At 55.4% G+C, this 15,502-nt stretch overlaps 1 protein-coding gene across 1 annotated transcript; it reads left to right on the top strand.

Moving 5' to 3' along the window:
- The first annotated feature begins 695 nt into the window (after positions 1 to 695).
- Positions 696 to 13,554, top strand: USHBP1 (USH1 protein network component harmonin binding protein 1). Its single transcript, XM_087706079.1, has 15 exons — positions 696 to 783; positions 1,585 to 1,721; positions 2,551 to 2,621; positions 3,051 to 3,157; positions 3,691 to 3,906; positions 5,391 to 5,471; positions 5,631 to 5,758; positions 6,249 to 6,389; positions 6,916 to 7,010; positions 7,846 to 7,957; positions 8,187 to 8,454; positions 9,973 to 10,185; positions 11,416 to 11,537; positions 12,886 to 13,008; positions 13,332 to 13,554. Exons 1-15 carry the CDS (start codon positions 775 to 777, stop codon positions 13,552 to 13,554), a joined length of 2,046 nt encoding a protein of 681 aa, XP_087562205.1. The 5' UTR covers positions 696 to 774.
- The last annotated feature ends 1,948 nt before the right edge of the window (positions 13,555 to 15,502 follow it).

A 15,502-nucleotide genomic window follows, 5' to 3' on the forward strand; every position in this document is an offset into this window, starting at 1 on the left:
AGAGTCAGGGTCCAAATAGCATCCGAAAGTAAATCAGAGCCCAAGACAAAGGATTGCTCAAAAGTCCCAATTTACCAAGAGAGCCATGTTGGCACATCTGGGAAAATCCGAATCTGAAAGCTTCCTGGTTTCCCCCACCCAGTTGAAAGTTCAAGATCTTTCCCCCACACCCACAAGCCCATCCCATGGTCCCATCTCCCACTGCCACGCTGGCACTTCCAGTTCCGGTCAGGTGCAGAGACGCAGAGCCAAAGGATGACCTTGGTTTTCTAGAAAGAATGTTGTTATGGCTACATAGCATCTAACTCCATATCATCCCCTCCTCCCCATCTTCCCACCATAGAAAAAGGCATAGCGGAATAATAGAAAGTGTGGCTGGCCAGAGGTCCAAATTAAAAGATGGCCACAGGCCTGACCGCCAGGTTGAGAAAGTCCGCCTTGAGATGTGCCATGAAGCAAAATGCATCGTCCTTGTGTGAGACCCTCCTGTCCCTTATAGGGGCGCCTAACCTCCCAAGGCCACAGCGCAGACTTTACGACCCACTCTGTCCCGGTTTGTGTGGCGCAGTTATAAATATGGTGGGGGGTTTTTTTGGCCAGGATTCGAGGCGAGGCTCAGCCGGGGCCCGGCCCCTTCCTCTCTGGGAGGGCAGGAAACGGGTAGGGAAGCCGGGAAGGCTGCGAATCAACAGGAAAAGCCCTCCGCCCTCCATCGGGGCCAGGACGAGGCTGAGAACCAGGTTGCTCCAGGGGGAGAAGGCAGAAAGAGGAAGCATGGAAGAGGTAGGGGGGGAATTGGAGGGCGTGTGTGTGTCTCCCCCCACAGGAAACCATCTCTGGTTTCTGACTCTCCCATCGGGAACGAACAGACTCCCCGGAACAGCACCCCTTTCTCACGTGAGCCACTCCAATCTCCTGCCTTGGGGGCCGCTGGGGGTGGACTAGTTGATCTCTGAGGGGCCCTGGCAATCAACCAGGAGCGTAGCAATGAGAGGTCCTTCCAGCTGCAACATTCCTGGCTTCCTTCCCTGGCGAAGCTGCCCTGGGCTTGCGAGGGGGTCCCTGGACGGAGGCTGCCCCCCGGCATCCCCCAGAATGACCCCCTCAGTCTGGAAAACCGGGAGTGGCAGGGACAAAGGAGACACACACACACACACACACATTTCTGCCTTCCGGTGTTTAATTGGGGGAAGCAGCTGCGGGATTTCCTGCCTCCTGCATGGTGGGTCTGCAGCCCTCGGGCCACAATGGACCCAGGAGTCCAAGACCAGCTGTGGCACAGTGGCCCCTTGGGGTCCCTTCTGGGGGTCCTTTCCGAGCCCCCCGGGGGTGCCTTGCAGGCGATTCGGCTGTTTAATCCATCATCATCCCTCTGCTTTTGACAGCTTCAAAAATGGGTGGACTTCAATTCCCAGAATCCCCTGAATTCTGGGAGGTGAAGCGCACAGATCTTAAAGGGGCCACGCTCTCATGAGAAAAATGGGACTTAAGACTCACGCGCACACACAAACACGCGTGGAAATCCCCATGGAGGCCCCAAACCTCCGTGGCTGATGCCCCCTCCCCTTCTCTTGTGGGCTGCAGGGGGAGCTGGGGGTCCCCGGCCAGGAGGAGCCCAGCGAGGAGGCCGCCCTGCACTACGAGGAGAGCATCACCCGCCTGCTGGTCACCATCGTCCGGCTGCAGGGGAAGATGGAGCGGCTGCAGCAGGACAGGGACAGGTCCGTGCCTCCCTCCCCCCCCCCCACACACACACCGTTCCCCTTCCTTTTGGGCCCAGGAATCCCCTGGAGGGCCGGACGTCCTCTGGGGAGGGGGGGTCAGACAGACCCACTCCCCCCCCACCCAAGAACTGGGAAGGTCTGGGAGAGCTTCTTCCCCTGCTGTGGGTGGGCAAGGGGTCCTCGCCCTCTCAGCCCCTTAAGACAGTGTTTCTCAACCTTGGCTACTTGAAGATGTCCGGACTTCAACTCCCAGAATTCCCCAGCCAGCGAATGCTGGCTGGGGAATTCTGGGAGTTGAAGTCCGGATATCTTCAAGTTGACAAGGTTGAGAAACACTGTCCTAACCACTGCTGGGGAATTCTGGGAGTTGAAGTCCGGATATCTTCAAGTTGACAAGGTTGAGAAACACTGTCCTAACCACTGCTGGGGAATTCTGGGAGTTGAAGTCCGGACATCTTCAAGTGGCCAAGGTTGAGAAACACTGTGTTAGGCGAATCATTCGGTCATTAAACGGCTCCCCCATTGGCTGCCACCGTCGCCAGCACGCGCGCCACTTGCCCAGCGCCCGACTTTGGATCAGGTGGGAAAAGCCGCCATGAGTCACTTTTTCAGGGCTGCTAGAATTGCAGACGGTCGCTAAACAGAAGGTCGTAAGATGCGGGCTACCTGCCCTCATTCTGCATGCCGTAAATCTGAACTCCAAAGGCATCTCCAGGGTTGGGGGGGGATGTGGGGTCTCCAGGAGGTGAGTCTGGAGCCCAGGTGGCCCTCCCCTCCCCCCCCCAGTGGGGATCAGCTCCTTCACCCCACCTCCTTCTCGCTATAGGGAGGAAGAGGAGGAGGAGGAAGACTATTTTTCTGATTTGGGCTCCGAGTCCACCACCAGCCTCCCCCGATGCCCGTCCCCTTAGCCAGGCCTGCCAGGGGCCCCTCTCCCCCGCCTCCAGCCGGCACAGAACAAGGTAAGACCCCCAAGAGGGGGGCTCGGATTTTGAATCGGGAGCCAGGAAGAAAAGGCTGGGTGATGGTTTCCTTCCTCTGCCGGCCGGCCTCTTTTCAGAAGGAGCTCGGCACGAGGCCCCCGACTCCTTCGGAGAGACCCCACAACAACAGGGCTGGAAGGGTCCCCGGAGGTCTGCTAGTCCAACCCCCAGATTGGTCCCCTCCCTGCCTTTCCTTCCAAAGGGGTTCCCAGGAGGAGAGGATTCCCTCTGCAGCCCAATGTGAGGAGTGGGTCTTCTGTCCCATCCCTCTTTTGGTGTCCTCTCCACCTGGCCTCCAGGGCTTAACCTCTGGATTGGCTGGCCTGGCCTCTTTCTCTCCCAGGGAAGGCTGACCTCTTCCTGGATGTCCACAAGGCTCTTTCCTCCCTGGAGAACCTCCTCCTCTCCTACCGGAAGCCCCTTCCCAACGAGGAAGCCCAGCTGGCCCAGGTGTGCAGGAGGGTGGGAGGGGTGGGGGCGAGCGGCTGAACACCCCCACCCCATACACACACCTGAACAGGGGGCTCCATCCCTGGAGGTTTGCAAGAAAACCCTGGTCTGAAACAGTCTGGGGTCTCCTGTTTAAGCAGCGGGTTGGTCTAGAGGACCTCCAGGGTACCCCCCCCAACTCTGGTATTCTGTATTTCCAGCCAGGGAGTAAGGAGCCAGGAAGTGGAGTGTGTCTCCTCGCCTGCTTTTAACCATTTCCACACAGTTTATGTCAAAATTAGAAAAATTTAGCAGAATTTTTAACAGAAATAAAGAAGTTGAACCGAAAGGTTCCTTTAAAGAGGGAGCACAATTGAATGTTGCCCCCCGAGGCCCCACCTGGCTGCCCCTGACCGCCTTTCGCCATTGGGAGGGGGGGCTGCAGGGTGGGGGTCAGGGGCGCCTCCCCTCAACGGAGGGGCTCTGGGGGGGGGGTCGTTCTGCCAAAGCCATCTGGTTGGAAATGGGCCTCCTGGTTGGTCTCCTCCTGGCAGGGCCTGGGAGCCGGCCTGGAGGGGCTCCAGAGGGAGGGCTCCGGGGGCTCCCCCCAGGAGGAGGCTGAGGAGCCCCCCTGCGAGAGGATGGCCGCCCTCTACAAGGAGAGGAACGCCGCCCTGCGAGCCCAGCTGGAGGCCCAGCAGGAGCTGCTCAGCCGGTCCAAGGCCTCCGTGGCCGCCCACCAGCAGGAGCGCCACAGGCTCCAGAGGAAGGTAATGGGGGGCGGGATGGGGGGGTCTCGCTGTGCAGCCGGGTGAAGAACCGCCCGGCCCCCTTGCCAGAGGCTCAGATCAGGGGCAGCGGGGGGGGGAGGTCCAGGGAAGCCGAGAGGGTCCCTTCCAGCCCTCCACCCCCCCCCCCAGTTCCCATCTGGATCTTCTCCCCTCTGCCCGCATAATGATGGTGATGATGCCAATCCAGGGGAGCCTCCTTTGCTATTTGCCCTCCTGGGCAGTAAAGTGTGCCCCCCCCAGCCTCTTCTCTTCTCCCTCTTCCCACGGCTGGTGCGCGACAAAGCTTTGCCCCCTTGGCGAATGGGCTTCCCGGGCACCCGGAGGACGGGGCGGGGGGGGGGGGGAAGAGTGTGGGGCCACTTTCAGCTGCTGCTGCCCACCAGATCCAGCAGGGGGAGCCAGAGGTCCGGAGGGCCCTGAGCCTGGTAGCCTTGCCAGGACCTTTCCCAGGCAGGGGGGGCCTTGGGGGCTCTGCTGGGGGTTATGGGATGGGGGTGCCTGGTTTAGCCTGGGGATCGGGAGGAGGGAAGGAAGGAAAAAAGGGAAGGGGGAAGGAAGAGAGAGAGAGAGAGAGAGAGAGCAGGGAGGGAGGTAGAGGGTGGGAGGGAAGGAAGAGAAAGACAGACAGAAAGAAAAGAAAAAGAAAGAAAGAAAGAGAAAGAAAGAAAGAAAGAAAGAAAGAAAGAAAGAAAGAAAGAAAGAAAGAAAGAAAGAAAGAAAGAAAGAAAGAAAGAAAAAAAAGAGCAGGGAGGGAGAGAGAGGAGGGAGGGAGGGAAGGATGGGAAAGGAAAAAAGGAAGGAAGGAAGGAAGGAAGGAAGGGAAGGAAGGAAGGAAGGAAGGAAAAAGGGAAGAGGGAAGGAAGGGGGGAGGGAAGGAAGAGAGAGAGAGAGCAGGGAGGGAGGTAGAGGAAGGGAGGAAAGAGGAAGGAAGAGAAAAAGAAAAGAAAGAAAGAAAGAAAAAGAAAGAAAAGAGCAGGGAGGGAGGTAGAGGGAGGGAGGAAGGAAGAGAAAGAAAGAAAAAGAAAAAAAAGAAAAAAGACAGAAAGAAAGAAAGAAAGAAAGAAAGAAAGAAAGAAAGAAAGAAAAGAGCAGGGAGGGAGAGAGAGGAGGGAGGGAGGGAAGGATGGGAAAGGAAAAAAGGAAGGAAGGAAGAAGGAAGGAAACCACCAAAGCTCGAAGTTTTGCTGAAAGCTGTCAATCACATTTCCAAGTTGAGAGGGGGAATCTCACGCCAGGAAAGGAGGCAGCAACTGAGAAGCCCCCTCCCCAGTGTGGAAGGGTCTTCCGTCAGAAATTAGGGGAAGCAGCAGCCCCTCGGAGAGCCCCAGGCCCCACCTACCAATTCCTCAGTTCCTCCTCCTCCTCCTCCTTCCATCTTTTGAGGCCTGTGATAAATTTTCTTTTTGGGGGGGGGGGGCTTTCTCTCTTTGCCTGACCCTCCTCGCCCCCCCCTCTCCATCCAGGTGCAGGAGCTGCAGGAGAGCCTGTCCAGGGTGGAGACCTGTGCTGGAGGAGCCCCCGGCCCCCCAGGGGAAGGAGCCCAGGTGCTGCAAGGGAGGCGTCTCCATGGCCGGATGGGGGGGGGGATTCAGCCCCAGGTCAGAGGGGGGGGGGAAGAAGAGGCTTCAGCCAAAGGAAGCTAAGCTCCAACCCTGGGGAGGGGGAAGATTTGCTGTATTTTTGATGTGCCCCCTGCCTTGCAGGACCCCCCCTCAGGGGCTGCCCAGAACGGCCCCCATCCTCCCTGGGGGGCTACCAGCTTCCAGCCTGCCCCCTCCCTTCCAGCCTGGCCCCCCACAGAGATCCAGAGCAGCCTGGAGCAGCTCCACAGGTAGGGTCCCTGATGCCCCCCCCCTTGCTCGGCCATGAGAAGCTTTTGGGGGGGTGGTGCAGCCGAAATGGGAGGATCGCTCAGCATGCGCAGGGTTCAAGCCCCCACCCCCAATTTCTGTAAGGCTCTCAGCAAGGGATCCTTGACCGATTCGTCCCATGGAGGCGGTTGTAACGGTGCCCCATGACAACCCCCCCCCTTGCCTAATTTGGGGGATGACCTGTGGAGCAAAGGATCCAGCAAGGGTCTTGGAGGCCCCCCCCCCGCCCTTCTGTCAGTTCTCTGGAGGGAGGGGGCTCCCTCGCCCCCTGAGAGCACCTGCTGGGACTTTCCTCGGGGAGGGGGCTCTCTGAGGAGTGGAGGCCCACCCTCCCCCTTGCAGGAACACCCTGCCCCGGGTGGAGCAGCCGCCCCCTTAGGTACACCTGGGTTACAAGCCGTAGTAGCGGCCCTGCCCTGACCGGGACCCTCTGCCCTCCCCCCCCACTAGGCGCCTGGAGGGGCTGCGGGGGCTGAACCGGGGGCTCTCTGGGGCCCTGCAGGAATCCAAGACGGACGCGGAGCAGCTCAGCCTGCTGCTCGGATGCCAGGAGTCCCAGCAGACGGGCCTGGCCCTGGCCCTGCACATCAGGTGAGCGCCCGCTTAATGACGGGCACAACCGATGGCCGTAACTCTGGGCTCAGCTGCGGTCGTAATTCGGGAACTGCCTGTATTCCAACGGGACCCCTGAGCTGCCTGGGAATCTGTCTCCCTCCTTCCCTCCCATTATGTCTCTTTTTTGGGGGGGGCTATAATAAATGAATAATACGATGGAAGAAAGGGTCCTGGGGGGGAGGAAGGGGTCTTAGCCCCCCTGGCTACAAGGGGCAGCTGCTTGAGCTGAGTTGCAGAGAGAAATTCTTATCTGGCCAACGTGGGCTGAATTGGGGGGGCTGGAGGTGGGCAGGCAAGGCTGGGGCGGGGGGCGTAAACTGAGACTGGCCTCCCTCGCAAGGCTGCTAGGAGGGAAGAGCAGCCCCTTCCCTTCATCCGGTCAGACTCGGACTTTTCTGGGAGGGGCAGCATCCAGGAGGCCGTCTCTGGTGGGTCTCTGGGTCTGAGCGCTAGTGTGGCCCCTGTTCCCCCCCCTTCCCCTCTTGACACCCCATCACCCCAGTGGACGCTGCCTGGAGGCCTACGAGACCCTCTTGGCCCTGACGGCCGCGGAGCAGAAGCCGAGCCCAGAATTGGGAGCAGAGGGACCTCAGGCAGGTGAGACCCCTGGAATTGGCTGCCCATCTCTCTCCCCCTCCCCCCGCCCATAGACACAGCTGGCCTCTTCCTCCCCCAGCCCCAAAAACTGAGAAAGGGGAGGAGGGGGACACTTTGGGGCAGGGCATGCTGGGACCCACTGAAGTTTTGGTCTCCACGATGTAGAAAAGATGTGGAGACTCTAGAAAGAGTGCAGAGAAGAGCAACAAAGAGGATTAGGGGACTGGAGGCTGAAACATATGAAGAACGGTTTGCTACCAAATGTGACTTTCCCGTGGTTCGTCCATGAGGCCAATGTGGAGAAAAGACACGGACACGATCTTTCTCGGGATGGAGCGACGACCCAGATTGGGGGTCTGAGAGCCCCTTTTATTGAGTTAGGACAAAGGCAGGAGGAGCAATCAGCATGTGGTTAAAAACAGCCTGTAAAAGTACAATTTCTAATCTTCTGCTCAGGGAAGTTCTGTCTATATATGGTCAAATCCTGGGCGTCCTTGGTAGGGCACATCTCAGGATGTTCTGTTATGAACTATCAGGATGTTATGGCGTTTTAGGAGTTTGTTTTCTCCTGTGTGGTTCAGCGTGGCTCTGCATGCCCTGGTATGAACTGGGCCATGGGGGACCCACACCTACACAAGGAACTATATTACAACAGGTCTGCTGGGGGGATGGGAGCATCGGTGGACAGAAGAAGACTTTCCCTCCTGGGGTTGAGGGTTCTTGACCAGGAGGGTGTAAAACTCTTGCCTCGCGCAGGGGCTGGACTAGATGACCTCTGAGGCGTCCCCCAGCCCTAGGATCCCATGACGTCTCCCTCTCTGGCATTTCCTGGTAGGGGCCTCCGAGGACCCAAACCCTGCGCTGGAGAAAAAAGCCCTCTGGATTTTGCAAGCCTGCAGCACCGCCGCCGAGAGCAGCCCCTGCAACCCAGAGGGGGTCCCGGGGAGGTATTGAGGGGCCGGGAGGGCCGGGAGGCCGTCAGCAGGGGATTCCCAGAAGGGAGGGGAGGGGGTGGGCGGGAGGAAGACCCAGAGAGGCATCCAAAACTAACTGGGGGAACCCAGTTAGCCTTAAGAGTGTGGGGGGGGCTTTCTCCCCCTACAACGGCTGGGCCTGAGGCAGAGCCGCCTGGGGGATTCTGGGAGTTGGAGTCCTTAAAGGTCCCTTTCCTTTCAGCTCCCTGCGACTGACGGGCTCCGAGGGGGCAGAAGCCAAGCGGAGGCTGCAGGGACTCATCCGGCACCTGCGGGCCCAGCAGAGGTCCCTGAAGCTGCCCAGCCACCCTCCGCCCTTGGGACTGGCCACCGTGGCCGCCAGGCTCAGCGCGGGCATCGAGGCCAAGGTGGCGGAGGGCCGGAGGGCCGTCCAGGAGGCGCTTCCCGGCTCGGCCACCCCACCCCGGATGGAGAAGGGCCAGCTGCTGCGGGAGTTGCACAGCGCCCGGGTGAGCCCGCGAGGGAGGGGCAGGGGGGGCACCATCTTTGGGGGGGGCTGGGTTCCTGAGTAAGCGAGAAAGGTTGCAGGGCAGAGGGCTCCCGCCAGCCAGCCAAAGACGGGCGTTTTCCCGTCCTTCTCCCTTCCATGGGCCAAGTGAGAAACTTGTTAAGTGAGTTTTTGCCCTGTTTTCCTCGCCACCGTTGTTAAGCGAATCATTGCAGTTCTTAAGCCAGTCACAGGGGCGTTAAGCTGCAACGGTCCTTAAGTGTGGAAAAGGGTCCCGAGTCTATTTTTTTTTCCAGTGCTACTGTGACTTCAAACGGTCGCTAAGTGAACCGGCGTAAGTTGAGGACCGCCTGTACTTATGCTGGTTGCAGCGTCCTGGGGTCACGTGGTCACCATTTGCAACCTTCCCAGCCAGCTTCTGACCGGCTTCTGACCACGGGGGAAGCTGGATTCGGTTAATAACCATGCATTTGCTTGGACAGCTGCAGTGATTCACTTAACGACCCCGGACAAAAAAAGAGGTCATAAAATTGACATGGCTCCCTTAACAACCGCTGGCTTAGCCATGGAAATTCTGCTCCCCGTTGTGGTGAGGGTCCAGAAAACCATTTGATTCTTTGAAGGGACCCAGGCTGCCCCCTGATTCTCCCCCCCCCCCGCCCCCCAGCAGGGCTGATCTTGATCCGAAGGGGTTTGGTCACTGGGGATGATGGGCCCCGAGAAGAGAAGAGAAGAAGAGAGGGAGAGGAAAGGAAGAGGAATAGGGGAGGAGAGGAGAGGAGATTTGGAAGGGACCTTGGAGGTCTTCTAGTCCAGCCCCCTCCTCAGGCAAGAAATCCCATATCATACCTATTCAGTTGCCTTTTGAGTAGAATAGAATAGAATAGAATAGAATAGATATTTGAATGAAGAATAGAACATAGAATAGAATGGAATGGAATGGAATAAATATTGGAATGAAGAAGAGAAGAGAATTTAGAATAGAATAGAATAAAGATTGGAATGAAAAATAGAGTAGAATAGAATAGAATAGAATAATATTGGAATGAAGAGAAGAGAATTTAGAATAGAACAGAATAGAATAGAATAAATATTGGAATGAAGAATAGAAGATAGAATAGAATAGAATAGAATAGAATGGAATGGAATGGAATGGAATAAATATTGGAATAAAGAAGAGAAGAGAAGAGAATTTAGAATAGGATAGAATAGAATAAATATTGGAATGAAGAATAACATAGAATAGAAGATAGAATAGAATGGAATAGAATAGAATGGAATGGAATGGAATAATATTGGAATGAAGAAGAGAAGAGAATTTAGAATAGGATAGAATAGAATAAATATTGGAATGAAGAATAGAATAGAATCTGGAAGGGACCTTGGAGGTCTTCTAGTCCAGCCCCCTCAAGCAGGAGAACTCCCCTCTTCTGCACCCCCAAAATGCCAGCTGCCCCCCCCGTCTAACCCTAACCTTTCTCTCCCCCCCCCCCCCCCGTCTCCTTCTGCCCCACCTCAGGAGGCCTTGGCTGACCTGGGCACCAGGGTGCACCTCACCGCCAAGGCCAAGCAGGGCCTGGCGCTCTGGGCCCACACGCTCCCCGCCCAGGAGGCCGCCTGCCTACTGGTGATCCAGACCCTCCAGGGGGAGCAGCGAGACCTCCGGGGACAGCCGGACCCCTCCCCAGAAAGCAGCAGCGGCGGCAGCAGCAGTGAGGAGGAAGACTCTGGGGTAAAAGCCTTCCTCCCCAGCCCAGACCTCCCCCATTCCCAGGACCCTCCCTCCTCCGGGGATGCTGGAAGGCTCCCCTTCGCATCTTCTTAAAGACTTCCAGTATTGGGGCATTCACAACTTCTGGAGGCAAGGAGTTCCACTGGTTCATTGTTCTAACCAGTGTTTCTCAACCTTGTCAACTTGAAGATGTCCAGACTTCAACTCCCAGAATTCCCCAGCAGTGGTTAGGACAGTGTTTCTCAACCTTGTCAACTTGAAGATGTCCGGACTTCAACTCCCAGAGTTCCCCAGCCAGCATTCGCTGGCTGGGGAATTCTGGGAGTTGAAGTCCGGACATCTTCAAGTTGACAAGGTTGAGAAACACTGGTTCTAACTGTCAGGAAATTCCTCCTCTGTTCTAAGTTGCTTCTCTCCAGCATCTTCCAATATTTGAGGGGCTGCCACAGAGAAACCGAGGGGGGGGGGCTGTCAAGCTATTCTCCAAGGCACCACCAGGCAGGGCAAGAAGCAACGGGGGAGGGGGTTGGGAGGGGAGGACAGGACTTGCGAAGGAGAGATCCAGCGGGGGGATTTCCTTGACCGTGAGAAACAATAAGGAATTCAATTGCCTCCAGATGTGGTTGGGTGATCCCCCCCCCGGAGGCTTTCCAGAAGAGGCTGGACACCCGCCTGCCCAGAATAGCAATGGCCCAGGACACGGCCCGGCCCATAAGGGCATCGCAGGACTCCCCGAGTTAGTCTCTTGCCCCCGTTAATCCGGCTCCTCATTTCATCCGCCTGGGAAGGACAGAAGGCTGCAGTCAACCTGGAGCCGGTTAGGATCGAACTGCTGGCAGCGGGCAGAATCAGCCTGCAATGCCGCATTCTGACCACCGCGCTACCAACAGCTCTCCCGAGGTGGCACCTCTCTTAAAGGGGGCCGACGGCACCTTGAATTGGGCCCGGAAGCAAATGGGCAGCCATGCGACTCCCGCCAGAGAGGGGACCCGGGTGCAAATCTAGACTTGGCCAAACCATACAGGCCGCCGCATTTCGAACCAATTGAAGCTCCTGGATCCTTTCCAAGGGCAGCCCCCCGCCCCCCACCAGGGCACAGTCAAGATGGGCGATGACTGGAGGGGGGGGCTCGTTGGCCGAGGAGAAGCCATAACTTAACGCACAGCCCACCCCCAAAGGCTTCCGTCCTGAGCACAGAGTTCAGCTGCTTTCTCCTCTGCCGACGCTCAGGCCTGGGCCCCCAACGGCCTTCCTCGGAGGAGACCCCCGGCTGCACCCAAGGACACGGAGGGGAGCCTGGCCGGGAGGGAGCCGGAAGCCCTCAGGCTCCGAGTCCTGGAGACTTCGGCTCGGTAAGGTTCCCTTTGCAGCGGGGCGGGTGGCAAACAAAATTTTTAAAAAATAAAATGATAAATAAAACGATAAATAAAATGATAAAATGATAAATAAAATGATAAATAAAATAAAATGATAAATAAAATAATAATAAAATAATAAAAAAATGATAAATAAAATAATGATAAATAAAATGATAAATAAAATGACAAATAAAATAATAAAATGATAAATAAAATAATAATAAAATGATAAATAAAATAATAAATAAAATAATAAAATGATAAATAAAATAATAATAAAATGATAAATAAAATAATAAATAAAATAATAAAATGATAAATAAAATAATAATAAAATAATAAAATGATAAATAAAATAATAATAAAATGATTAATAAAATAATAATAAAATAATAAATAAAATAATGATAAATGAAATGATAAATAAAATAATAATAAAATAATAAAAAATAATAAAAATAATGATAAATGAAATAATGATAAATAAAATAATAAATAAAATGATAAATAAAATAACAATAAAATAATAATTAAAATAATAATAATAAAATAATAAATAAAATAATAAATAAAATAAGAAATAAAATGAGAAATAAAATAAGAAATTAAATTAAATTAAATTTCAAAAGAGAGAGAGAGAGAGAGAGAGAGAGCATTTGGGCTGCGTGTGCTGGATCTGCTCCAGGGTCCCAAGGAAAAGGGAAAATTCCCGGGGGGGGTGTGTGAATTGTTGTTGTAGGGTTATGAGAGAACCCCCCCCCCTCTCCCCTCTCTCTCTGGCAAAGCAGATCAAATTGCTTAGATTATTTTCTAACCGTGGAAAAAAATCCCAGGGATTTGAGGAGCCAAGTGGAAGAAACTGAGCTGGAGTTCAGGAGGGTTGGGAGACGATGGGCAGCCTTGATTTCTGAAGTCTCTGGAAGTGAAGGGAACACGGTCCAATCCAGCCCCCCCCCCCCAGGGCCAGGGAAAGAGGGCCACACAGCGCTTCCGTCGCTGCCTCCGATCCTCCTCCTCCACCATCATCATCATCACCTGAGCGGCTGGGCTGGAAATCTCAGCCTGGATGTTCAGATGGAATCCCTCCATTTCCGCCTCACAGGGGGGGAGCCTTCGCTCTCTGCCCCCCACATCTGTTTTTGGGGGGGAGGGGGGAAAGAAATCCCCCCCCCCCGTATGAGAGCATGGTTCCTTCTTATGGCCCCCATCATCCCCTCCGGGCCGGCATGCAGGCTGGCAATGAAAGCCAGAGGGTTGGCTGATTCCACGGGGGTGGGGGGCTCCCCTCTCAGTGGTGGGGGGTTTCCTCCCCCTCCCCTTGACCCCCTCCATCTCTTTGCAGGATCCGGGCCCTGAAGGAACGCCTGGAGGGTCTCTGGGTGGAGCTGGAGGAGAAGAGCCAGGACTACAGGGCCCATGAGGCACAGGAGATGGAGCTCATGCAGGACCTCTTCCAGGCCCATAGGTAAGTGAGGGAAGGGCTCCCCGCCTTTTCCCTGGTGGCCCCTCGGCCTCTGGACCCTCCAGGGGGGGGGGTCTGAGAAGCATAAACTGATGAGATGTGGCATTGAGATTAAACCGCCATGGGCAGCAGCAGTCTACCAGCAGGGGGCGCCATGGGGGGAAGAGAAGCTGGGCTGTCCCAGCCATCCGCAGTCCCTTATTCCCCCCCTCCAGATGTGTTGGACTAAAACTCCCATCTCTCTCAGCCAGCACATCTGGGGAAGGCCTGTGCTGCTGCCTCCGGAGCCCCCTTCTCAGCCCCTTCGCCCCTCTCTCTCCCCGCAGCTCCCTGCTCCTCGCCTACCAGAAGGCCCGCCAGAAGCAGGACAGCCAGGTGGGCCAGCTGGAGGCCCAGGTGGGGCTGATGACCAGGCGCCAGGCCAGGCAGCGCCAGGCCCTCTTGCAAACCCTCCGGCGGCTGCAGGACCAAGAGCCCGCAGGGGCACCGGCCGGCCTACCCCAGGGCCCTGCGTCGGGTGAGGGCACCCGGACACGGCCCGGCCCATAAGGGCATCGCAGGACTCCCCGAGTTAGTCTCTTGCCCCCGTTAATCCGGCTCCTCATTTCATCCGCCTGGGAAGGACGGAAGGCTGCAGTCAACCTGGAGCCGGTTAGGATCGAACTGCTGGCAGCGGGCAGAATCAGCCTGCAATGCCGCATTCTGACCACCGCGCTACCAACAGCTCTCCCGAGGTGGCACCTCTCTTAAAGGGGGCCGACAGCTGGCTGGGGGAATTCTGGGAGTTGAAGTCCACAGGACTTAAAGTCGCCAAGGTTGAGAAACACTGCTCTAAGAACTCCGGCCGCCCAGTGGTCAGAAAGCAGCATTGCAGGCTGATTCCGCCCACTGCCAGCAGTTCGGTCCTGGCCGGTTCAAGGTTGACTCAGCCTCCCGAGGTGGTTAAAATGAGGGCCCCGATTGTTGGGGGCCAGAAGCCGACTCTGTCAAACGCTTAGAGGGGGCTGTGAGGATGCCCTGTGAAGCGGTATATAACTCTAAGCCCCGTTGCTATCGCCAGTTACGCAGCCGTGGGCTACGCCGCCTCTTCTCCACCCGTTCCCTTGGCAGCGTCCCTCCTTCCGCCTAATCTCCCTCCGTGGCACCCCATAGGCGTGTGCCCTCTGCCGCCTTCTCCAGTGGGGCCCCCATCTCTCCCACGGTCTCGGCTTCCTGGCCCAGAGACCCTCGGGCTTTGCAAAGGGAAGGAGCGGATCCTTCGTTGTGGCTCCCAGATCCCACAGGATCTTTTTTTCACCCCACATGGAGGATATGCAGATGATCTCTTGACACCCGTTTTTTGGGGGGAGCCTTTTTAGGGTTTTCTCAGAAGCTCTCAGGAGCCCAAGGGTTTTTCTGAACCTGCTGAGAATTAATTAATTAGCCTGTCTCACAATTTACCCCCATCTGCACCTCCATCCTCCCCCTTTCTTCCTTCCTTCCTTCCTTCCTTCCTTCCTTCGCCCCGCTTTAAATCTTCCATCAGCCTCCCCCCTCTGAGCCCCTGGGGGAGGCAGCCACCATTCACAAATATTGGAGTGAAAGACGGCCGGGAGTTGGAAAACATTCCCAGGCTCTTTCTGATTTTCTGCTGGAAGCCATTCTAGCTAATAGGGCGATGTATGTTTTTTCTTTCTTTTTTAAAGCAGCTCTTTTAACTTCTGTATTTTTAAATTAAAAAATTACTTGTGAAAGAGGGTTTGTTTTTAATGATGGTGTTTATTATTATGGAGGAGGAGAAGGAGGGCGGGGAGGGAGAAAGAGGAGGGGAGAAGGAGAGGAAGAGGAGGAGGAGAAAAAGAAATAGAAGAGGAAGAAGAAGAAGAGGAGGAGGAAGAGGAGAAGGAGGGGGAGGGAGAAAGAAGAGGGAAGAAGGAGGGGAAGAGGAGGAGGAGGAGGAGAAAAAGAAATAGAAGAGGAAGAAGCAGAAGCAGAAGAGGAGGAGGAGGAGGAGGAGAGGAGGAGGAGAAAAGGAGTGGGAAGAGGAGGAGATCATCAAACGTGAAGTGGTTCATTTTTGAGATCAACATCATCTGCTCTATAAGGTCTCCAGCCTTGGTCGTGTGTGTGTGTGTGTGTGTGTGTGTGTGTGTGTTGATCTATTTGTATTTGCAATTTCATACTTTGTCAAACATGCACAAGATAACAGGTATCAATATAAACACAGATATAAATGAAAGAAGGGAATAGAAATAGATGGGGACAGTGGGGAAGACCTCGGAGTCTGAAACTGCAAAAAAACCCATGAGGATGAGGAAGAAGGTGAGGATGTGTCCCGGACACCTAAAAGATCCAGAGAACTGCCAAGTGGGTCCTCGAGAAGGAAGCCGGAAAATGCAGAGCCATCCTGATGGCCGCCTTCAAGTGAAAGGAATTGTAGGAATGAGGGCAAGGGGTCAAACCAGGAGCCCCCCCCCTCCCTCCCTCCCTCCTTCCCAGCGGCTGGAATTAAAAATGA

Source organism: Thamnophis sirtalis, unplaced genomic scaffold (genome assembly GCF_051295495.1).
Source record: "Thamnophis sirtalis isolate CommonGarterSnake01/CBP01778 unplaced genomic scaffold, rThaSir2_p1.2 scaffold_1, whole genome shotgun sequence".
NCBI classification, from domain to species: Eukaryota; Metazoa; Chordata; class Lepidosauria; order Squamata; family Natricidae; genus Thamnophis; species Thamnophis sirtalis.